We start from the raw sequence: 25,291 nt of genomic DNA, 5'->3' as shown, positions 1-25,291 counted from the left end.
TGACTCCAAGTCTCCTCCTACTCTCCCTGCGCGGAAGTCTTCTGCACAGGGAGGGCGTGGGTAGCAGAGGACCCGTGCTCTCCTCGCTGATCTCCAGCGAGGAGTCCTGGAGCCCCCTCGCCGATTCCCCCATCTGCCCCCTTTATCCCTGGTGTTACGCTGATTTCCTTCCCCAGCTGGTGAGCCGCCTCTCCCCCTGCTGGGCCCTTCTCCAGCATCGCTTGAGAGCCTCGCCTCCGCCTCTGGCTCCGATGTCAGTTCCCTGACATCCACCTACCCCCCAGGACCCCCTTCACCCCCGGCCCGACCTTTTGATCCAACTTCGTCCCTTTCCTCGGCCGACGATGCGGGGAATCCCCGGAAGGAGCTGTCGCCATCCTCTGAGGACTCAAAACCCGCTTCCCACCCGCTCCGATCTCTCCCCGCGGGGTGGGCCTCCCAGTCTTATTCTTCTTCCTCCGAAGCCTCTCCTCCCTCCTCTTCGGAGGCAGAAAAACCCACAAAATCCTCTTCATCGTCTGTGGTTCCAAATTGCTCCTCCCAGAATCTCGCTAGTGGTTTGGGTTTGTCCGGGAACAGGCTGTGGAATTCCTCCACAAGATACCCGTCATTGATTGCCTCCGCGGGAACCCACGTGTTTTCCGACCCGGGTTCTCCCTCCCAAGCTACCAGGTACTCCACCTGGCGCCCTCGCCACCTTGAATCGAGTATTTCCGTGGCCCGGTTGTGGTGTTCCCTCTCCTCTATCTGCGGGTGTGTGGTGACTTTGCCTTCCCGCCCCGGGACTCCCCGCCCCTCCCTGTACGGTGAGAGTAGGGACCTATGGAACACCGGGTGTATCTTCATGCTGTCCGGCAACTTGAGCTTGAATGCCACGGGGTTCACCTGCTGTGTTACCTCAAACGGCCCCAGCCGCCTTGGCTGCAACTTCTTGCACCCCCCCTTAAAGGGTAACCCTTGGGTTGACAACCACACCCGGTCCCCCACCCGTATGGTCTCCCCTTCCCTACGGTGCTTGTCTGCCTGCCTCTTGTAAATTTCCTTGGCCCGTTCTAAGTTCATCTTAAGTTGCTGGTGCAGGGCCTCCATTTCTTCCACAAACTGCTCTGCCGCAGGTACGCTCCACCCTTCCTCCCCACTCCCCGGGAAGGCCCTGGGGTGACACCCATAATTGGCCATGAACGGGCTCATTCCCGTGGACACATGTTCAGCATTATTGTACGCAAATTCAGCCAGCGCTAGTTTCTCTACCCAATCGCTCTGCCTCTCGCTGACGTAGCAGCGTAGGTATTGCTGGAGTACACTGTTCGCTCTTTCTGCTTGCCCGTTGGTTTCCGGATGTCTCGCCATCAAGAAGCTCACCTCTACCTGCAGCAAGCTCATGAGCTTCCTCCAGAACCGGGAAGTAAATTGTTTCCCGCGATCCGAAATTACTCTCGAGGGAGCCCCATGCAACCTGAAGATGTGATCCACAAACAACTTGGCTGTCTCCTCTGCGGTCACCGCATGTGAACAAGCTATGAAATGGCACATCTTTGTCAATAGATCGACTACTACCACGACTGCTGTCTTCCCCCGGGACTTGGTCATAAAATCAATGGACACCACCTCCCAGGGTCTTCCCAGCGTGGGTAAGGGTTCCAGTAACCCTGCGGGGGCAGCCCTTTCCCCCTTTGCCCTTTGGCAGCGGTCGCACCCCCGTACATATTCCCGTACATCCTCCCTCACCCTTGGCCACCAGAACTGCCTGGTGACGAGCATCATGGTTTTGTGCTGTCCAAAGTGCCCAGCTGTGGGGTTGTCGTGGAGTTGTTTGAGTACCTTTCCCCTCACGGTCTCCCCCGGTACATACAGCGCCCCCTTATAGTACAGCACCCCTTCCTTTTCCTCAAAACCCCCTTGGTTTTCTCTTCCATCTCGGAGTTCCCGGATTTTAGTTTGAGCGAACACGTCGTTTCTAGTAAGCCCGGCCAGTTCTCGTTTCCCAACCAAGGCCCCTCCACACACCCATCGGTCCTCGGGGATCACGTGTCGTATCTCCGGCGGTCCCTCTCCTTCCATGTACTCCGGCTTCCGGGAGAGAGCATCTGCTCTTACGTTTTCCTCTCCTGGCACGTATCGGATTTCGAAGGAAAACTTGGAGAACTCCTGTGCCCATCGAATCTGTCTCTGGTTGAGTACTCTTGCGGTCCTCCAGTACTCCAAGTTCTTGTGATCAGTACAAACCTGGATCTTGTGCTGTGCCCCTATCAGCAGATGTCGCCATCGGCGAAACGCCGCATAGATCGCAAGCAGTTCGCGGTCGTACACCGTATAGTTTTGCTCCGACTTGCTCAGCTTCCTCGAGAAAAAGGCACACGGCTTCCATTCCTGCTTGCTCCTCCCTGGCTGCAAAAGAACCGCCCCAATGGCTCTGTCGGACGCGTCGGTCTCTAGCCTCATGGGTTTTTCCAGATCAACGTGCAGGAGCTGCTCTTCCGAAGCGAATGCCTTCTTCAGTCTTTCAAAGGATTGCTGGGCACTTTCTGTCCAGACAAACTTCTTTTTGCTACTGAGACAATCTGTGATGGGCGCTGTCAAGTGGGCGAAGTTCTTGATGAACTTCCTGTAGAAGTTGCTGAACCCTAGGAACCTCTGCACGTCCTTCCGGGTTTTGGGGGCCTTCCATTCCAGCATCGCCTGCACCTTGCTTGGGTCCATAGCTAGGCCTTTGTCTGACAACTTGTACCCCAGAAACTCGACTTCTCTGGTGTGAAACTGACATTTTTCCAGCTTGACCCACAACTGGTGTTTCTGCAGTCTCTTTAGCACTTCCCTGACGTCTCTGACATGTTGCTTCTCATTGTCCGAATAGATTAAGACGTCGTCCAAGAAGGCTACGCAGTTCTTGTACAGCAGGGACCCCAACACGTGGTGCATGAAAGCTTGAAAACAGGCGGAGCGCGACTGTAATCCAAAAGGCATAAATAAGTACTCAAAGGCCCCCAGGGGGGGGTGAACATTGTGGTCTTCCATTCGTCCCCCTCCCTCATCCTAATCAAATTGTATGCTCCCCTGAGGTCCAGCTTGGTAAAAAAATTTCACTGCCTCACCCGTGTTAAAATGTCGTCAATCCTGGGCATTGGGAAGGTCACTGGTTCCGATACCAATATGACGGCCCTATAGTCCACAACGAGCCTGGGTTGATTAGTGTCCTTTTTGTCCACAAAGAACACCGGACTGCCCCCTACCGCTTTTGATTCTCCTATGAAGCCTCTTTTCAGGTTCTTGTCAATAAATTCCCGCAACTCCTTCATCTCCCTGTCCGACATGGCATACAGTTTACCCACCGGTAGCTGCGCCCCAGGGAGCAAGTTGATTTGGCAGTCAAAGGGCCTATGGGGGGGTAGTCTATCTGCCTCCTTCTCGCTGAAGACCTCCTGCAGGTCAGCATATTGTGGTGGCACCTCCCCTTTCGGCTCCACAGCTATCCCAGCCACCCTGGCCACGGTCATTCTTGGGGTTTCCCCCCCTAGACAGTTTTCCAAGCAGTAAGCGGACCCAAAGGTGACCGTTCTCTGATGCCATGCCACCACTGGATCATGTTGTGCTAGCCAGCTCATCCCTAATATTATTGGGGGCCCTGCCAGTGAGGCTACGTGAAAGGCGATGGTCTCCGTTTGCCTGGAAACCCTCATTCTCATTGGTGGGGTCTGGTGCGTCACTTCCCCTCCCAGAAGCTCCCTGCCATCAATGGTGGTTACTTGCAAGGGGAAATCCAGGGGTAGCAGGTGGAGCTGGTGCTGTAGTGCAAAGTCCTTGCTGAAGAAATTACAGGAACTGCCTGAATCCAACAGCCCTTTCACCTTGACTGGGTGCCCATTCGGGAGTTCTAGCACCACTTCTATGGCTATAGCCGCCCTCGGGGGGTCTGGTTGGGGCACTTCTATTGGTTGCTGGCCTGGCTGCTGTGCCCGCTGAGTGGCAGCCAAGCGTTGGCGTTTCCCTGCTCCTGCCCCTTTACCATCTCCTCCTCACCCCCTGCAGCTCCCACCATCCCTTGCCAGGCCTTTCTCTGCGGGCAGACCCTGGCAAAATGTCCTGGCCGCTGGCAGAGGAAACACTTCTTATTAGTTTTCCAATCCTTTCCCTCCCTTTTGCGACCTTCACTGGAGTTTGAAACCTCCCGCGCACGCCATCAATTTCCATTGGCTCCGCCGGCGGGGAAGGCTGCCTCGGTATTTCAGGAATGCGGTGGTCATGGCAACGTTCCCCTCTCCTTTCGCTCTTCTCCTGAGCCCGTGCTTCCTGTCTTACGCCAATCGCAAGCACAGCCTTGGTCAGCTGATCCATCGACTGCGTGCGGGGCGTGCGGGAAAGCTCTTCCTTCACCGTTGGGGACAATCCCTCCTCAAACAACATCTGAATGGGTTCCGAGTCCAATTCCCACCCGAGCCGGTGGACTAACATGGCAAAGCGCGACCAGTAGTCTCTAACTGACTGGTTCCCCTGTTTACAACCCATCAGTTCCCGCCGAGTCACACTTTGCTGCACATCACTGGAATACATCGCATCCATCGCCTGGAAGAATTTCCTCAGGTCTTTCAAGGCGGCATTTTGCGTCGCCATTAGGGGCCTGATCCATTCCCTGGCCCCATCCTGCAGATGCCCAACAATGTAGGCCACCCTCTCCCCATCGTCCGCAAAATCCTTATGCTGCAGTTCCAAAGCGTATTCTATTTCCGTTCGGAACGCGTTGTAGTCCTGGGGCTTCCCCCCAAACTTGTGTACCAGTCCCGGTACCTTCCTTGCTACGGGGGTGGGTCTGACCTGTGCATCGTGAGCCCGCCTTTCTTCCAACCGTGCCGTGAGAAGAGCCACATGCTGTTCCAAATCTCGGTTCCTCTCCACCAGATTTTGCACTCCAGCTGCTCCCTCCGTGGCGCCGGCTTCTCCGGTCTGGCTCATTCTGCTGCCTGCCTGTCGCTGCGCACAAGCAACGTCAAGGACTGACGGATTGCTGTAATAAATGTAGGGGTTACTCGTGCGCAAGTTGGTGCCACTCCTGGCTAGTTTGCCTTGTTAAACCTTTTCTGTCTGGACAGCCCTACACTTCGTGGCTGCTCAGTCGCTAGCAGAATCCGTCAGTGGGCGTTTCTTAAACCTTTTCCAGCATAAAAGTTGTTTGACTCCAAGTCTCCTCCTACTCTCCCTGCGCGGAAGTCTTCTGCGCAGGGAGGGCGTGGGTAGCGGAGGACCCGTGCTCTCCTCGCTGATCTCCGGCGAGGAGTCCTGGAGCCCCCTCGCCGATTCCCCCATCTGCCCCCCTTTATCCCTGGTGTTACGCTGATTTCCTTCCCCAGCTGGTGAGCCGCCTCTCCCCCTGCTGGGCCCTTCTCCAGCATCGCTTGAGAGCCTCGCCTCCGCCTCTGGCTCCGATGTCAGTTCCCTGACAGTTACCATGGAAAAATTCAATATTACAGTGCAATTTTCTCCTATTACCGTACTTCTTCATGTGAATTAAGGCCTGCCTCTAAGAGAATGCTTGATAACCAAATTATCAAGCTACCTCTTTAGTCCTTTGTACCATCTGTTATCTTTTGGACACTAAGTGATGCCTGTCCTGTTCTCCCGTGCTTTTTAGTGGTTTTTAAAGAGACTGTTCATGGTTGCAGCTCTTATATTCTGACCCTTTCACTTTTAACTTGCTGGCTGTGTTTTAGAACTATAGATTATTCTATTGTTTTTATTGATTAAGCACCCTTGAAGCAGGGGATCTTTCTGTTGTTTTTGTTTGTCTGAGCGCATGTGTAAAGGTATGAACTTTTCAATCAAGGTATTAGTCATATCTGTTCAGTGAGCTTTCTGGTCTGCAGCAAAAGTAACATCCATTCTCTGTGTTATACCTCATTGCTCCCTGGTGTCTTAACTTGCTAATTTTGAGAATGTATGTGATTATGATGGGCTTTATGGATAGTAAAGCTTTCTATTTTTGCAGAGTTAAGGCCAGAATAAGTGCATCAACAGTCTCAGAGGAAAAGATTCATGATTCTCATATTGTGTGTGTGGTGTTTCTATTTTGATTTTTTACCTCATGGGGAGCAAAGCAGCTTGGGAAGGGGAGCGGATTGAGTAGCCCCATCTGCTGAAACTGGCAATATTCCACAATTTTTTCACTTTAAAGAAACACACACAAAACTCCCAAATATTGTTTTGTGAGATTATACAAATTATATTTTTCTGCCCCCTCATACTATATGCCTGTTACTTGGGCTTTGGTTTTAACAGATCTCTGTAACTTATTGTCGTGTTATAGTACGATTTTTTAAAAGTGATTCTGAACCACCTTGCAGGCCTTGTCTAGGCCAAAAATTACTTTATTTATAAATAGTGTAATTTGGTTTAGTTTTCTTTTGTCTTTCTGTCTGTCTCAATAGCTGTCTTGATGGACTGGGAGTTTATTCAGTAATCCTACTATAATCCTTTTTTATTTTGGTCTTGACTAGACAAACTTTGATTAATATGTAAACAATTAATTTCTGTTTAATATTTGCTCCAGGAAGATTTGTTGGTGTTGAGGAAAACAGTGAAATCATTTCTGGCTGTTTGCCAACAGTGTCTATCAAATGTAAACACTCCAGTCAAAGAAGAGGTAAAAGAAATTTCAACAAATTTTCAACATGTCAAACTTAAGTAAATATTTTAAAGCTGTGTTTTACACCGTGTTAAAACAACACACACATACACACACACTCCTTGATTAGCATGAATAATAAAATCACAGACATGTTAAATTTTGCAAAAGTGTTTTGTTTTTTGCCTACCAAAATCATTTTTGTTTGTTGGGGACAACTTTCACAGAGGATGAATATAATTAGCCACAGAGTCAAAGATGCTTTAATTTTATGTGACTGGATTCTGGATGAAGATTAAGTATCTTCATTGCAAAGAGCTTGTTTTTATCATGTCATGCAGCACAAAAATTAGATTTCCTTTATTTTCATCAGAACTTTAAATGTACCGAAGGAATTAATTACTTGCAAGTAACCTCAAGAACTAGGTGTCATTTCAGAATTCAGTGGACAATTCATTTTCTTGCCGCTTCCTTCCTTTTATCTCCCATAAGCACTCAAGTTTAATGTAATGTCAAAACCACTCTCATTGAATTCAAGAGTTCACACTGTACTTTTAAAAAACAACTAAGTGTCCAATCTAGAATAATTCATGGAAATGTGACAACACCAGACACACAGATATTAATTTATGGAGGCGGGGAAGGTAAATTATGCCATTAACATCTTGATTGGTTTGGTTCATGAAATCTATGATACTATTTTTAAGCTGCTCCTGAATGGTGCATAGGCATTAGGATGGAATAGGAATCTCTTTCTCGATATAGATATAGACACACACACACACACACACACACACACACACACACCTATTTATAGTAGCTATTACACACCTTTTCTTCAGCTGTCTGGGAAGTAATGGCAAGGATTTATTACCCATGCAGCTTTGAACCTTTTCAACATGTACACCCCAGTTATTGCTGAATAATAACTTAGAGAGGTCAATAATAACTTGCTGCTTCATCTAAAGCAGCTTTCCTTAGTTCAGCATTGCCCTTTATTGGCAGTTCTCCTCTGCAACAGCTGAATTGTGTGATCCACCAAATATTTGTGTTGAAATCTCATGCTTCAGGTTGTTCATTTGGAATCTGAGCCTTTCTTGATGTCTACAGAGTGATTGACTGCAGTTATTTTGTGTTCCAGGCTTTCATGCTGCTCTGTGATCTGTTGATGATTTTTAGCCACCAGCTGATGAGTGGAGGCAGGGAGGGTCTTCAACCTTTGGTGTTTAATCCAGATTCAGGTCTCCAGTCTGAACTCCTTAGCTTTGTAATGGACCATGTCTTCATTGACCAGGATGATGAGAACCAGAGCATGGGTAAATGTTTGTTATCTTGATTTATACTTGCACATAGATTCAAAAACCACACACCTTACCCATTTATCATGTTTATTTCATTTATGGGCTATATTTTCCTCATATTTATTTTTCCTTATCAGTGTTTTTGTCCTCTAAACCCCATTTCTAGGTTACTTCATGGGAGTGTGAAATGTGGTATCATTAGTAATTCATCTGTTTCACAGAGAGAATGAGCATACCACAAGATTGTAAATTAGAGATTGAGAATCTGTGGCTTTCCAGATTACTCCAACTCCCAATAGACCTAGGCAGTATGACCAGTGATCAGGAATGATGGGAGTTGTAGTCCAGCAACATCTGGAACGCCACAGGTCCTCCATCACTGTTGTATATGCTACCACTCATTGCACACCAGTGTCTTACAAGTAATATCAGAAGTGATTGTATTGCATTGATAGTGTTTTGGTGCATGCAGCTGGAGTATTGCTTAGGAGGGGTATCTTTATTTTTAGAGCTTATGATTTATGTGGAAATTGTTCAATTTGGTTGTGTACTTTTTAGGTATTTTTATTTATTATGACTGCTTTTATTTGTGTTTATATAAATATTTTATGTTGTAAGCTGCCTTGATCAAAGTTTTAACTATGGAAAGGTGGCAAACAAAATAATGATTAGTAAAATAAAACAATTTGAGATGTAATAATTTTTCATAGAATTTCAGTTAGCTTTCCTTACTTTTTTTAAAAAAACTGCTTGATATTCTTGCCACCTTCACATGTAATAATAATCTATGGTTTCTCATGATGTGCATAAGCTATAGGAAGCCTTAGGCTCACATGCTTTCCCATCACCACTTCCCATGTAATGGATGAGGAGGGCTTTGAAAGCATTTATTTTCAGTTTCATTTAACAACAGTTCATTGTATCATCCAGATCTAGAATTGTGTTCAAACTAACCATAGCTAGTTCAAACAAGACAGCTTCAGTAAGTAGGGTTTGAAGTTGGCTTGTCTGAAACTGCCCATGGTTAACATTAACCACAATTTGTTGCGTCAGACAGCATGACGGTTATCTAAAACTCAAACTAAAAGCTTCTGAGGACCTCCTCCCAGCCACAGGGTGGAAGGAGTGTGTGAGCTAAAGCCTGTTGTTTCTCATGCATATTTCACTAAACCATGCTTTATTATGATGTGCAAATGCAACTACTAGACTAGTCAAAATGTCAAATTTGTGGCTTAGTTATAATGAGAGCTCAACTTCCAGAGTTCAAACTCCTACCAATACTCATAATTCATTTTGAGTATTCACCAAATTTCTGTCTGACTGTGATCCCACTTAAACCATCCAATCATATTTTAGTGAATTGTATTGAGTGCCAGTTGAATTTGTGAAGTAGAGTTCAATGTCAGTTTCAAAGGTAACAAATATTTTACTGCTTTAATGTCTAGAGGGAGATGAAGAGGATGAAGCTAATAAAATTGAAGCTTTACACAAGAGAAGAAACCTTTTGGCTGCCTTTAGCAAACTTATAATTTATGACATTGTAGACATGCATGCAGCAGCTGATATCTTCAAACATTATATGAAGGTATGGTTCCATAATTGTTTCATTTCTCATAATAATATCAGATTTGTGCTGTGAACTGCATTAACTTCCAGGATGTGGTTTTGCCTTGTTTTGAATGATACCCTTATTGGACAGCGTTAGTACTTTGTCTAGTCTTAATTATCCTTGAATCCTGCATCTCAGGGGGTTGGACTAGATGACCCTTGGGGTCCCTTCCAACTCTATAATTTTATGGTTCAATGAATCCTGCAAGATTTTTAGTAATAATACAGCTGAAATATATTGGCGTGTGGGAGTGATTGCTAGCTCTTTGGCCCAAACAATGTAAAACCGACTAACCCTGTCTCTAGGAAGCTTCCATTCATAGAAATAGAGTGCCACTCATGGAAACAGTCCTTCCATGAGCAGAGTTCTTATTCTATGTATGGAAGCTTCTTCCATACAAAGAGCAAAGAGTGTGAATTCAGCCCTCTGATTGACATCCAATGACACGTTAGGGCTTCCTCTTCCTCTCCTCCTCCACTGCACCACATCAAAAATCCCTAAATTCACTATAAAGCATTGTCAACTGAAGGGGAACAGAATACAGTGGGACCTCTGGTTATGAACGCTTCGGGTTACGAACTCCGCTGACCCAGAAGTAGCTGCTCCTAGTTGTGAACTTTGCCCCAGGATGTGAAGAGAAATTGCGCACCGGAAAACCCCATTAGCAAAATCACGCCTCAGGATAAGAACAGTTTCAGCTTAGGAACGGACCTCCAGAACGAATTCAGTTCGTAACCAGAGGTACCACTGTATAGAAAGAATACATGATTGTTGTTGTTTAGTCGTTTAGTCGTGTCCGACTCTTCGTGACCCCATGGACCAGAGCACGCCAGGCACTTCTGTTTTCCACTGCCTCCCGCAGTTTGGTCAAACTCATGCTGGTAGCTTCAAAAACACTATCCAACCACCTCGTCCTCTGTCGTCCCCTTCTCCTTGTGCCCTCCATCTTTCCCAACATCAGGGTCTTTTCCAGGGAGTCTTCTCTTCTCATGAGGTGGCCAAAGTATTGGAGCCTCAGCTTCATGATCTGTCCTTCCAGTGAGCACTCAGGGCTGATTTCCTTAAGAATGGATAGGTTTGATCTTCTTGCAGTCCATGGGACTCTCAATAGTCTCCTCCAGCACCATAATTCAAAAGCATCAAATTGAAGATAGTCAAGACTAAATGTTACATGTCACAACTAAAAGAGTGTTTATTTTCTTTCTTTTAGTACTACAATGACTATGGGGATATAATTAAGGAGACATTGAGTAAAACAAGGCAAATTGATAAAATTCAGTGTGCAAAAACCCTCATTCTCAGTTTGCAGCAGGTAAGAATCTTAGGCATCAAGAATTGTAACTTGTGAAACAGTTCTGAATTAAAGTGGATGTTTTCCCCCCAAACTGCTATATTTATTGCTACTGACGACTTCTTTTTACTGCTGTGTTAGACATAATTAATAGATTTGTTGTCATTCATTTCCAGTGTTGAAACAAATTCATGTAACCCTAAATATTTATTACATGGCAGCTGACACCCATGTATATGCTGCAGACTTCCATTTGAAACACTTGTGTTTTAAATTTTAACCATTCAATTCTTTCTTTAGCTGTTTAACGAGCTTGTTCAAGAGCAAGGTCCTAACTTGGACAGGACATCAGCCCATGTCAGTGGGATTAAGGAGTTGGCCCGAAGGTTTGCTCTTACTTTTGGCCTGGACCAGATCAAGACGAGAGAGGCTGTAGCCACGTTACACAAGTGAGTGGCAAGGGACACATTAAAAGGCACTTGACCTGTGTGAGAGATTTTTAGTGTGGAATCGTGTCAGTTTGTCAAATAATAATGACAATTTGCTGTTCTTTCTATTTATGAATTCAGCATATATGCTTATGATAAATATGCTGGTGTTGGAGATAAATTTATGTTTGTATTAGGTTAATATTTTAAAATCCTTGACTAGTCTACCTCATCAAGGATGTGGGATGTATAGCAATTCCATCTCCCTCTCTAGACTCTGTCAGATTGGGTGGTAAACTGGAACATTTGACTTCTGCTGCCTAAAGTGACAGAAATTGTCTCAGTGGCTTGGGGTGCCTTTTATCACCTTTGACTAAGAGCTCAACTGTGGCATTACATGGACAGATAAATGTCCAAATAACAATTATTCATGCCCTGGTGTCCTACTTAGATTGCAGCAGTGCATTATATATGGGGATGTCTTTGAAAAGAGTCTAGAAACTTCAGCTGGTCCAAAACCAGGCAAGATTTATTAACGGGAACTGACCAATATGCCTATGTTACGTCCCTCATTTTTCATATGCACTGGCTGCCAGTATGTTTCCCAGTCCTCTTCAAAGTTTAGGCATTACCTTTTAAATCCTAAATGCCTTTGTGACACAGGGTACCTGAAGGATTGCATCCTCCTATGTATACCAGACTCTAAAGTCATATTTAGAGGCCCTTTTCCACATTCCCCTGTAGAATGAAGTTTGATGGGGGTGGGATACTTGAAGGAGGGCTTTTTCAGGGGTGGTGCCCTGGTTGTGGAATGTCCTCTGTAGAGAGGCTCACTTGACACCCTCATTATACTTCTTTTAGTCCCAGGCTTTTAAAATTCTTAAGCTCCTTTAGTGCTTTTTAAAAAGTTTGCTGGTGGTGGTTCAGTTATTTGTTGTGGCTATTGCCATTTCCTTATTTTGTTTTGTTTTTTGAAATATGGCTTTTATGTTGAGCTGTTCACTGCACAGAGAGTATTAGTTATTGGGCAGTATAGTGTTGCAAATAAATCAGTTATGTCCTTTGAATCTTATTACAGAGATGGCATAGAATTTGCTTTTAAATATCAGAATCAGAAAGGCCAAGAATATCCTCCTCCTAACCTTGCTTTCTTGGAAGTGCTTAGTGAATTTTCTTCTAAACTCCTGCGGCAGGACAAAAAGACAGTGTAAGTACTGTTTTGCTGATTGTATGTTTATTTTGTTGTTGTTTATTCAATTTATATACCACCCTTAATCTGAAGATTCCAGGGCAGTGTACAACATTAAAAACATGATCACAGAAAAATCATAACGCCCCCACCCCCACTTTTAAAAGGCCATAGATTAATGGTTGGATGCCTAGCTAAAGAGGAATGTTATTGATCTGTATACAGGAAGCTAAGAATTATCTGCAGTTTGAAATTACGTGAAATGGCAATTTCTGTAACTGGCTTTGGAATCCACAAGGGTTCAAACTGTTTGGATTTAGGGAACCATGGATTATCTATTCTTAAAACCATGTTCCCATAGCATCCTGTCTCATACTCTGAAGCAATGTAGGCAGGTAATAAACAAATAATGTACCTTGACTCTAGAAGAGGAGGCTTATCCTCCTGATCGCCTGTCCTCTTTGTAAGGGTTGGGGGAGCAAGAACTGGCAAGATCTCGTGAGGTGGACTCCTTCTACAAGCTAGGTCTTCAGGCTCAAGTCCCTTTAGTTGGTTGGTGTGCTAGCCTGAGGATGCTGAAATAGTATTCTGACTATGCATAATGCTTTAAAAACTGCTTCTTCTCCCTTTATTTTGTATTAATTTTTCGATGATAAATTATTTGCACATAGGTTTTGCAGATTTTTAGTCCTTGTATATATGCTTAGTACATTTGTGAACACAGTGTAAATAATAATAAAATTAAAAGGTAGTTTGTCTTCACAAAAACGATACAGTGGTACCTCGGAAGTCAAACTGAATCCATTCCGGAAGTCCGTTTGACTTCCAAAATGTTCGGAAACAGGAAGCTCCTGCAAACCGAAACACTCACTTCTGGGTTTGTGGCATTTGGGAGCCAAAACATTAGACTTGCAGGGTGTTCACGAACTATATTGGGAATACATCTAATCCTTATGTAGCAGCTTTGATTGGAAGAAGACACTGGGCAGTTGATGAGGATATACTGATCTTTAAATAAATAAATATTATTCTCTTGTATAACCTTGCACAGCCCGAGCCTGCATATTCTAAATCTGCACATAAATATTGCCAGCTGCAACAACCAGAAAATTTCTGCTGCTCTTGTGGACGGGGAAAAAATGAAACCAAGTAGCTAAGGGAGTATTTCATAGTGTTTGTATGTGCAGTTTTGTTAATACGTTACATGTGCACATGGGAATCCCTATATGTGTCCACCCCACATAACCCCACCCCGCAAATACATCAGTTTTTAGCTATTGGCAGGAAAACTTTAACCCCCCCCCCAAACAGTCAGGGTAAATTTCCCTCTGAATGTAGATGACCCTGGTATAATGCAGAACATCTGATGGCTAATTAAGGCAGAAGTGATACTGTGATTACAAAAGCTATTTTATTAATATTTTATTAATTTACCCTCTTGCTGTCTTCTCCTGCCGCCAGTCACACTTACCTGGAGAAGTTCCTAACAGAACAGATGATGGAGAGGAGGGAAGATGTATGGCTTCCACTGATTTCCTACAGAAATTCATTAGTTACAGGTGGGGAAGATGATAGGATGTCCGTAAATAGTGGGAGCAGTAGCAGCAAAGCCTCTTCAGTGAGAAATAAGAAAGGCCGACCTCCGCTTCACAAGAAAAGAGTTGAGGGTAAGTATGGGTTTGAAGAATGCCTGTTACTTTGTGGACCAGAATTGCCCCTGACAAAAAAGTGAAACTTTCTTTGATTTCATGCTGTTCTCATACCTCAGGATATGAGAGTGGCATCTCTTATTGGAACATCATTTGACAGCAAGGGAGTTAAGGTCGATATTTAAACAACCCATTATTTAGGCAGAAATAGAAAAAGCAAAAAATAAAAATAAAAACCTTCCAGGCCTTTTCACAGAAGTTAGTCAAAGCTTTCCTGGAGATTCTAGTGGCTTTGAATCTCATTAAAAGTCCTATTTTTACATTGTATGAGTAAAGCACTTTCATAAAGTTAATTCATATTGTGCATAGGTAGCTTCTAGTACACAGATCTTTGTTTCTTTGTTTATAAGATTTATTACCCACCCTTCACCATAGGGTCTCAGGGCCTGTTACAACAGCATATTCAATTATAAAAACAAATAATACAGTTCTAAACAAAAGAGAATAAGATAGATTAAATCAAAGAGATGGAGCCTACAAAACCAAGTAACTGTCAAAAACCAGGACACAGAGGTATCTTCAGCATAAGTCAGAACTCTGTGGGGAATTTGTAGGAAGTTCCACAATTTAGGGGTTGCCACAGAGAAATCCCTCTTCTGGGCCACTATTTCCCTGCACTTGTGCAGGTAGCAGAACTACTGAGAGAACCCTTCTGCTGATCTTAACACCCAAGAAAGCTTGCCGGGATTAAGGTGGTCTTTCAGATATTTGCAGTATTATGTTTGTCCGATCTTTTCATACTTAAAGGTTTTATTGATATAGAGAGCAATTGGCAGGTCTCAAAACTTTAAAAGCAAACATTGTGGCACATAAATTTTGTTTTCTCTTAGGTAAGATTCCCAGGATGGGGAAAGAATCTGTTTAGACTGAGATTAGGCTGGGCGAGACTGCTTGCAAAGTTTATCCTGTTTCCCAAATATCTCAGCTTGAGATGTTTGAAAAACTGAATAGACCAAATCTTGTAGGGACCTTCTCTTAGTGTAGCAGTAGAAATAATTGAGTAAATGTGTGTACGCATGTGTCTACTGAAGGTATATCAGATGGGTTTGTTTCCACATGCAAGAGAAGGAGGAAGTAAGAGCAGTGAGAATGTAGAAAGCTTTGCAGATTTTTTAGAGTAATCCTAAAAGGTCAATATACTGTTTGTATCAAGAAGTCAGGCAAATTAGTGGATTTGGGGGAATGACACAAAATTCACTTGCCAAGATCACCAGATGCTATATTTATATATTAAACAGATTGGTATGAAATATTCAAAAAAATTATATCCTGCAGCTTGCTTAAGGTTTCACAAGCAGTTGGGTAGGAGATTGGGGTTCCTCAATTATTAATATTTCGTTATTTTGCAACGTCTGTGCAGCTTTTCAAAACGGGTTTATTATGAAAAGGTTATAAACAAAGGACACAACAAAGTAACATCAATAGAATCTAGCACAGTAAGTTTAAGAAACAAAAAACATAAAAAAACATAAGCATGCTACCTGTCAAAGGAGATAAGCCCTTTGGCTCAAGTCTCAAATTAACCAAGAGATTTAAAGTATTTTTCACTCCATAGGGCGCACCGGACCATAGGGTGCACCTAGTTTTTAGAGGGGGAAATAAATATATATATATATTATTTCCCCCCCAGCCCCAAAGAGCAGCGTACAGGCTGTGCGCAACCTCTCCCTACCGGAGGGGTTGCATGCGGCTATGGCACAAGCCAAGACAGCGAGCGGGATGGATCCCGATTGCTGTTTTGGCTTTCTCTTTAGGGGCTGCGTGCGGCTATCCCTGAAGCGTTCCGAGCGCAGCGCAAGTTCCCGCTGCGCTCCTCAGGCTTCAAGTCCCTTTTGCTGAAGCCAGGAGAGCAAGACTCTCCTGGCTTCAGTGAAAGGAACCTGAAGCCTCCAGAACGCACCGACGCCTCTCGCTCTCCAGGCTTCAGCGAAAGCAACGCGAAGCCTCCGGAGATATAGTTGCAGAGGTGGGAGGAACCATGATGCAAACACCATATGAAAAGAAACCCCTATAATGCTGAAATCCTAACGCCTACAATATGTCTGTGAAGAAAAATAGATTATGCAGTAAACATTTCTGTTGTAGAGCTGGTGTGTTTTTAATGGCACAGAAGTAATACGTTAGAGCTCAACCTGAAGAAAAATGCTAGATTTATTAATCTTCATTTGTTCAGTGTGACAGAAAACTAAATTTTTATAAACTGTTTAAAATAAATGGTATATTATCAGCACAAGTTAAAAATGGCAATAGCACTAAACCTTTGTGGTGTGTAATAATGTATTATCTTTTGTCAGATGAGAATATTGAAGGCTCCTGGCTGAATAGAAACGACACCATCCAAACTCCAGGTGCTCTCCAGACTCCACAACTCACATCAACGGTGCTGAGAGAGAACACTCGGCAAATTGGGGAGCAAATTCAGGAACACGAGTCAGAACCCGGATCGGAGCAGGATTTTTTGCACAAGTATGTACCAATGAAATGCTTCCCTTGTAAAAGGGAATTCCTATTTAAAATGCTGCTGGAATGAAAATTCTACCAGAAAAGCTTAATTTAAAAACCTCACTTTCATAAACGAATACAAATGCAGTCTTCCTATTCTTTGAACTGAAACAAAGGAATTTGGCAAGGGGGAGTTTAGTGCAGAGCTTCCCAAGTATTCTTTATTGTTTATTTAAAAATATCACCAAGTTGTGACTGGCAGCACAACTGCCCCTTTCTTCTAAAAGACAAAACAAAAGATTTCCAGACAAAAACAGAACTTGTGATAGATAATGCAATCACATTCCACATGGCAAAAACAACCAGGGTAAAGTATTGCATTTTTCTGAGGCACAAAATATTGTGCTTTGAGTGCTGCACCCTGGAAACAACGAGGGGGGGTGTATTCTACTTTACTATCATGTTTTTATCATTTCATTCCTCCCAGGAGCTAGGAGTGGGATACATTGTTTTCTTCCCCTTGCCCTTTTTATCCACACAAGAACCTAGTGAGGTAGATTTGTCTTAAGAGATGGTATGTTTGGTATCCATCCTGTGACTGAATGACCATATTCTTCAGTCCTCAGATGCAGATATCTTGGCTGGGCCAACAGAAATTAGAAGACTTAAGTCGAAAGGACAGGACGGGAATGAGCTACATGAAAGGACGAAGTGGTGTAAGGCATGCAGTGTAAGTATTCAGATCCCAATGCTGAAATAAGTTAGATATACACTAATAATTCAGGGATTTATAAACAAAATTTGGTTAGTTGTATTAGTAGCCACTTGGCTTCCAGCAACCCTAGAAAGATATACAGCGCACACAAACAGAGCTGTGGTGTGGAATAAGGCTTGCCACAGTATGCGTAATAAGTGACATTTGGATTGGTAAACACCGTTGAGCACTACAGCTGTACTGTGTACTTGTGCAACAGTGATGGTAGTCTCTTCTGCTGGTTAAAAGTTGCATTAATGGGACTTGTTGCAGGCCCTAGTTCATGCCATAGGTTGGCTTATCTTGGGATATCTGCATGTGATTGGTGCTGGAGTACCTAAATTATGGATCTGAAATGGTGTGCAAGCTTCTGTATTCTGCTGAACAGAATTAAAGTACATTAAAAGTATCAAGAGCATACCTAAAGGCTTAACCACAGTGGTACAGTAGGCCAGTTGTGTTGAGCCAGTGCTTGAGCAAATATCTGCATCTCAGTGGTAGAAAGCTTTTCTTTTCTATTACTTTAAAATTGAGATGAGGCATTTGCACTTATGCATCCATTGAGTCTCACAATTTTGCAGACCATGCTTCTATAGATGCAAGAAGATTTCTCAGAAGTTGGGCGGGTGTTGTTTCTTGTGGAAATCAGAGGTCCATATGTTCATGGATAACAATGTGGTAAATGGAGACTGATTTAGTTCCTTGTGGAGAGGAAGAGCAAGAACAGTAACAAGCTTCCCTATCTTATGCTTAAGGGAGGGGTGGTATCTGATGGGGGATATGTGCTCCTTCTGGGGTAGTTTGTCCATCTTTGGTCCCCACCCTGCACTCAGCTCTCACCTGTGACTCCTAGAAGCTGTCAGGCTGTGTCAGGAACAGCTTTGACTGGCCAGCTAAGCCAGGTGAGGGTAACCTATGGGTCTCAAACCCTTGGTGAGTTAGGGACACCCCTGCGTGTAAAGATAGGCTCCAGCAGATTGAGTGGACAAGACCAATAGTGGGTTCAGTGGTCAAGAAGAGTGTTTCTCCACATGCTGTAGAGGGAAGTGAGGGACAGGTGGGGCTTGTCAAGATGTGAAGCCCATGTACGAGAAGGAAGACTGATCCTAAATCTCTGCTGCTTGCGGCATATCCTTGGGAGAAGGAAAGGCTAAGGGGTAAGCCCTGCAGAAATCCAGAGTGGAGTCCCAAAAAAGTTGGATGATGCCTTATATTCCTCCTTCTGGCAACTCCTGTAGCCAAACTAGTGCCAAACGTATTTCCCTGCTTTCCTTTGGACCACATCAGTGAGGCAGAGAAGGTAGTATTGTCATTGGGGCAGCTGATGAGCTCCTTAACACTCTGCCTAGGCTTGCACCCCAGGGAGGTTACTTCATTTCTGCTAACACAGTGGTTTCACTTCAGCCCCAGAGCTGCACCCCATTGTCTCTTGATACAGACAGATGCCAACAGTATCCAAGCTTCAGTCAGTATCTACCCAGTAAGACCAACAATTATATGTTTGATCTCATTACCAACCTATTCGTATTCCTTTTTTCTCCCAACAAGGCGGGGTCTAATGGAGGATGATGCTGAGCCCATCTTTGAAGATGTAATGATGTCTTCACGAGGCCAGTTAGAGGACATGAATGAAGAATTTGAAGACACCATGGTCATTGATCTGGTCAGTAAATCCTCACTTAGTGGCTTTTCAGAGACATCTGGAGACAAGCATGTTTTAAGAAGTTTTTAATTTTTGGTGTGTTCCTTTATACTTTGTTGAAAGCCGCCCAGTGACTGGGGTACAAGAATTTGCTGCTGTTGTTAGTCACATAGGAGTACTGTAATAGAAAATAAAAATAATATACAATACCTTACTCTTTTCTCGTTTGAGCTGTAGGACACCTCCTCTGAGCTGCCTGCCACGGTTTTGAGATGAGATAGTTGAGGGGGCTTGCATGTCCAGACTTGCCTTGGGGGTTCACTATCTGTTTCTGTCTCTCTCTGCATTTGTGCTTTATTAGTATGTTCTGTCTTTTCTTAATTTTATTGCTTGGTGTTTTTTTAACATAGGAGATTGTGCCCCCCCCCCCCCCCCCCCGGTCCTGAGCTATCTCTCACTTCCATATTCAGGGATCTCTTCTTGTTGGTTAAGTGTTGCTCCTGAATTGGCAACAAAAGTTGCCATTTGCACCACTCACCGTTCAGATTGCTCTTAATTCACGTTAGTTGCTATTAGTGCTAGGAATAGACAAAAAGTCCTTCCTAACACTTGCTGTCTTGGCTGCTCCTGCTGCCTCTGACAATGACAAAATATTTCTTTTCCAGCCCCCTTCAAGAAACAGACGAGAAAGAGCTGAATTGAGGCCAGATTTCTTTGACTCCGCAGCTATCATTGAAGATGATTCGGTAAGATTTCACAAGGTATTGTTTGCCACTTGGAGCTGCAAAGGATTCTCCTGTGCGTAACTTTTGTTCTCAATTGTCTTTCCCAGGGATTTGGAATGCCAATGTTCTGAAGTCTGGCGAAGACACTATACAAATGTGGAACTCTGTTCTTTAGAGCTCAAGGCCTATATACTGTGATAGCTTATATGAAAACCACATTTTTGATGTGATTTGGTTTGATTTTTAACCAAATTATTAAGGTCATTTCCTTTTTGTAATGAGAGAGAAGAGGAGCTTCTTAATGAAACAAGGAATATTGGCCAGTCACCTCAGAAAGGCTGACCTACAAATCATTTGTTTCCCTGTCCTTGACAGTCCTAATGCAGGTTTTTTTTCCTGGATGGGGAGAAGCTTTTAAATTAAAACAGTTAAAAAATAAACACTGTTCTACACATTTTCAGAAAACATTGAATGAAAACAAAACTTTTTAACTTTATTTTTCTGCTGTACAACTTCAAAATGTTTTAACATTTGCCTTTTTATGTTTTAGAAGCTAGCCATTTTATTAAATTTATGCCTGTCAGCCATTGACCAGCAGTGATGCTATCAGCAGGCCATCCTGGCTGGAGAAGTGTTGTTAAACGCACTGGATGTGACTAGCAGTATGGTACACTTCTAGATCCTCTCTGACCATTGAGAGTGGAACACTCTTGCAAAAGAGGCTAGAAGTCAGGTGTATGCATCTCTGCCAAAAAGTCAGATTCTGAAAAGAAAAAATCCCCAGATTTTATACTTCTGAGAAGATTTATTTTTTATTTATAAGAGGGCATAAAATAAGAGATGTCCATAAGCCACTTTTCCAACAGACGCTGTGTAACATTCATTTTATATAGCACTAGGGGAACACACAAACAGCACATTTTCTATTGGTACTTGTTCTGTGCATTTTTAGCAACTTATACCAGCAAATAAAATATTCTCAGAAAAACAAACCAGTGGTTCTAAAGTAATCTATTTGCTGTTTCTACTACCTATTTCATGGCCTGTCAGATCTGAGGTACAAAAGCAGCAACTTTCCTGAGGAATGCAAATCACCGGGTGGGGTGGTGGGAGGAGGGAGACAGAAGTCACACTTGCATTTTCAAAGCAATTTTAACTGTACCATAGAGAAGTGTCTAACTTTCCATGCCGTAAATACCCTTTTGTGCTATTTTTGTAAATTAATTTTGCCAGTTAGATTTACTGTATGTGCTGCATAGAAACTTGTGCTTAGATGGTGACGTTCTTAAGCTTACAATGGAATACAGCTACATTCTCAGTGTTAACTGTGCATTATTAAGAGTAATTATTAAATGATTTTCTAAAAAGCAGAACAATCCAAAAAACAATCAGCTAATTATTTGTTCTAAGATATTTTCAGTGTCTTCAATGATCTGGACTTTCACTCTGCTTTGATATTATGATTCTTCCTGGTAGCTGCTAATGTAGTTAAAGGACTGATTTTGTTCCTCGGAGGTGAGCACAGCTCCTGTTAATAAGAACATTTGTAAAAATGAGGCCAAACTAGTCTTCTTTTTGGAGTTTAAATGTTAGTGTGCTTTAAAGCAAATCTAAATTGACCCAGTTCTAATATACCTGCTTCAGAGGTGTTTTTTGATAGCAGTTGCAAAATAACTCTGACCTACCTCCCATAAAGGTCCTTTTATTGAATTCAAGGTGCATCCAATGCTTACTTGCCTTTTGGGAGACAAAGACACCATTTAAATCAAATCATTTAGTTGGGATTTCCCCTCCTAAAAATTGTACAGTACTCAAATTTTGGTTGCCAAAAACATCTAATAATTCAAGCAAGGCAGTTGTTTAGGAATTGAAAAGTTGCTAAAGTCACTGAGTTGGTGCTTCAGGACAAAGTACAAGTTCTCCCAAAACAGTGGACACAAATGGTGCAGTAGCACATCAGTGTAGTGGGCAGAGTGGCATAGCTGCTGGTGGTTTAAATCCATCAGAGACAAACCTTGTGCTCCACAGCCCTTCATATGGAAAACTGAATTTTAATTGATCCTTATAGAATTCTGTAAAACAAAAGCCGTTTACAAGTAAGTTACCTCCAATGGGTTTCCAGTTCAGTTTGCGGTCAATAGGTTTTTAAAAATGTGTCTCCTTGATTGGTTTTGCTAGTAATTCTGTAAATTGTACATTTACAATTTGAGGTTTTTTCCTTTTGTACAATTTAAAACTGATGCTTCACTTTTCCTTTAATAAACTCCTCAAAATCACATGTGCAGTGGAGTCCTTTCCACAAAAGCATTTGAAAATGGGTGCTTTCTGTTTGGTCTGTCTTCCACTAAATATTTTCCTATAGTGAAGCTTGAAAGTGTGCTAATCCTGCTGCTTGCCCAGCATTCTGGGCAGATCAGACATTGAGGGTTTTTCTTTCTGCAGTAAGAGTATGTTTCACCCTTAAGTGAAACATTTCAGTATCTTTAAAACCTTACATTTCCCCAAGCAGTTGCTGTTCCTTACCCATACCTAATGTGTAATTCAAGTAAATAGATTCAGAGCATGTGGAATTGAGATTGGGACTGATACTGTGACCTGTAATGTGTGCAGAAAACTTTGCAGAATCCGATTGATGGTACAGGATTCAGAAGTCTCCTGCTTTCATTGAAAGAACCACCACCTCATGATTGTGCAATAGGTCTGTAAAAAAAGCCCTCCAGAATTCAGTAGACATTCCTCATTTCTCCTGTCAATACACTTATTGCCCAAGCCTCTCCTGCCACCACTTTGGTGGCTATTTATACAAAAGCATAACAAGTTCAGAAACAAGCATTTAATAAGTCGACTTGGAAGATCTGTGGTTATGCTCCACATTGAAATGGGAGTTCCTGTAAGTGAGACCTTACTTGACAGTGAAATAAAAAGTACAGAATTCAGCCAATCTTTTTTGCTGAAATTGGGTAGAAACTTGAGTTGGGTTTCCAAAGTCTGTCTCCTTGTCTGAGTTGATGAGGTGAAGTACTTTGTTTGTTCTTTTCTCTACACCTGGCAAACACCTGAGAATGGAACAACTTACCATCACATAATAGATTGTAGACTGGCTTTGACAAATATTATATGGCTTCTGGTTCCATGATATAAGATTGGTGGAGTGTAAATTAATATTTGTTTATTTTTATTTTTTTTAAAAAGATCTCTCCAGATATGTGGCCTCCTATATTTCTTACTGACGGAACGCCTGTAGCTCCTCTGTATCTTATCTTGGGTGGGCAGGGGTAGAAGATAAGTGTCTGGATTTTAGCATTTTTGGCTATTTATTTCTACCAGTAGAGTCCAGAAGCCATGCAACACATTTGTACAGCAACTTGATGTCAACCACAGTTGATTCAATAGGTCTACATATAGTACTGTTATCTCTTTGGACTCTTTAAATTCACCCTCTGACAAAGGAAACTTCCCTGCCCAAAGGGTGCAGCAGCTTTACACTGAGCAAGGAGAAAAATTATTCAACTTCTAGAAGTAGTAATCAACTTTTCTAGTGGCCCTATCCAATCTATTCATTGGCAAACAATAATTGTTCTCTTAAACACAGATTATAGAACACACTTCAGAATTCTGTACAATTGTGATAACCCATATGAAAAAACAGCGAGTGTCTGTTGTAAAGAATATCTGCTATTTTTATAGGATTGTTGAACCCTGGACTGAATATTGATACTTGAGTGATAATAATATTGGAACAGCAATGCAGTGGAATATTTGTGGTTTAGTGTCCTACTTTTAGTCATAACTTTCTTTTCTTGGTTCCCTAATAAGTAAAAATGTTCTTAGGTTTAAATATTACTTTTAATTTTCATGCCCGCAGCTTTAGAAGTAGCATACATGTTAGGTGCTCTATTGCTGCAAAATCTCTCTGCCCTAAAGGGCTGCCAACCATAGACAGGAAAATGTGGATAAGGTTAAAGGAGTTAGTCACAAAGATGCTCAAGTCTTAATAGAGCTCATGTGCTTCGCTACCTTGATACTTGAAGTTTTTGCCTGGCATTACTAATACATCGGGTGTTAAGGTGCCTGTTTGTTGTCTTGGAGATGTCATTTAGAACAACTTGTGACAGTATTCTCTGGCTGCATCAGCCAGCTTTATCTTGCCTTTTTGATATTGTCCTGTCCATCACTAGCTGCTACTATTATTAGTTCAATTAATCTTGAATGGTGCAAGTATGCTGGCAGGTGGTCTTGTCCAAATTAATTATCCCAATGTGTTCATTAAAATGCTCGTAAATGGTAATCCTTTCTGTTACTGGAACAAGATGAGGAATGCATCCACCTTCTGCATACCAAACAGGCATATTAATATTGCTGACTTATGAACCTTGTTTCCTTCTGACCTCAAATACATTGTTGTTCTTGTTTCTAGCATATCCACTGTCCCTAACCATGTCAATTACATAGTCTCTTTTAACCCTGTTTTGTCTATGGTTAATAACCATTACTTACCAACACACTTGTAAATGTGTTTCAACCGCTGTCTTAACTCACCCTCTCAATTACAAGAGCTTTGCAGAGAGGAGGTGGACTTAAAGGTGGGACTTGTAAATACTTAGGGCTACGTAAATACCCATTTGTATAGTTCTTCTCTAAATTGTTTGTATTGGAAATTTATTGTAGTTTTACTAACAATTACAGAAGAATCTTGGAACAGATTACTCCAATATAATAAACAGTGACCAATTTTTTTCCAAATTACCTTTCCATGGTCTTTGTATTGTGTGCGCTAAATATCTACTTCATCTGAACCTAAGCATGTAACACAGGAGGACTTCTAGTCTGTCCATTATGGGTTAGAACTATTATTATTACTACTTTTCTGTCAAAGGCTTTGAATATTTGTTAGCCCAGTTTTCTGACTATCTTTTCCCCTTGAACAAATCCCAGTTCGGTCCTGGATGTGGATTCTGAAGCTCCATTACTGGCTAAAACTAATTTTCTTCCCGGTAAGTCTGGCACCCTTGATTTTAATTGTCAAACATGTCAAACAAAATGGAAAAGAAACTGAGAAGTCTAGGGTTCACACTGCAGGCTCTGATAACCTGTAGATATGAGAGAGCCACATCCACAATTAAGCAACGAATATGGGATGTTGAGCTGCAATGCCACATGAGTGAAATGACAAAGTATCTAGAAATTAAAGATAATGGCAGGGGGTTTACTCCAGCAAGGTATTTCTCCAAAACAGAAATACCCAAATTTAGAAGAGCTCTTACCCTTGCCAGATTTAACATCTTTCCATCAGCATTACTGCAGGGCAGATTTGAAGGCAAACCATATTCACAGTGAACATGCCTGTGGGGTTTGAAGGAAGTTGAAACTGCTACGCATGCCCTGCTAAATTTGTCATTACTACAAGGCTATACACATTATATTTATCACGCCAATCATGCAGTAAACCCCAAGCAGAACTGATGATTAGTACTTAAAATACTTAATAGAGGACAGGGAACCAGAGATTACCTTAAAAGTGGCTAAATTCTGTATGTAAGGTATATCAGGCCAGAATGAATGAACCTCTTTTGGCCTGCTTGGTTCTA

General features: G+C 42.6%; 1 protein-coding gene across 1 annotated transcript in view; it reads left to right on the top strand.

Annotated features, from left to right (window-relative positions):
• The window catches only part of STAG1 (STAG1 cohesin complex component), a 113,277-nt gene extending 90,391 nt beyond the window's left edge, over positions 1-22,886 (top strand). Inside the window, exons 23-34 of the mRNA XM_081006661.1 lie at positions 6,539-6,631; positions 7,755-7,929; positions 9,360-9,499; positions 10,734-10,835; positions 11,115-11,263; positions 12,321-12,449; positions 13,893-14,098; positions 16,435-16,606; positions 17,202-17,312; positions 18,885-18,999; positions 19,644-19,724; positions 19,811-22,886. Coding sequence (XP_080862787.1) covers positions 6,539-6,631; positions 7,755-7,929; positions 9,360-9,499; positions 10,734-10,835; positions 11,115-11,263; positions 12,321-12,449; positions 13,893-14,098; positions 16,435-16,606; positions 17,202-17,312; positions 18,885-18,999; positions 19,644-19,724; positions 19,811-19,834 — 1,497 coding nt within the window. The 3' untranslated portion in view covers positions 19,835-22,886. The remainder of the gene's footprint in view (positions 1-6,538; positions 6,632-7,754; positions 7,930-9,359; positions 9,500-10,733; positions 10,836-11,114; positions 11,264-12,320; positions 12,450-13,892; positions 14,099-16,434; positions 16,607-17,201; positions 17,313-18,884; positions 19,000-19,643; positions 19,725-19,810) is intronic.
• Positions 22,887-25,291: the final 2,405 nt, after the last annotated feature.

The sequence above is a fragment of the Podarcis pityusensis genome (genome assembly GCF_964106645.2).
Source record: "Podarcis pityusensis genome assembly, chromosome: 5".
NCBI lineage: Eukaryota > Metazoa > Chordata > Lepidosauria > Squamata > Lacertidae > Podarcis > Podarcis pityusensis.
The sequence above is the reverse complement of the archived record's forward strand: the minus strand, read 5'-3'. Positions and strand labels throughout refer to the sequence as shown.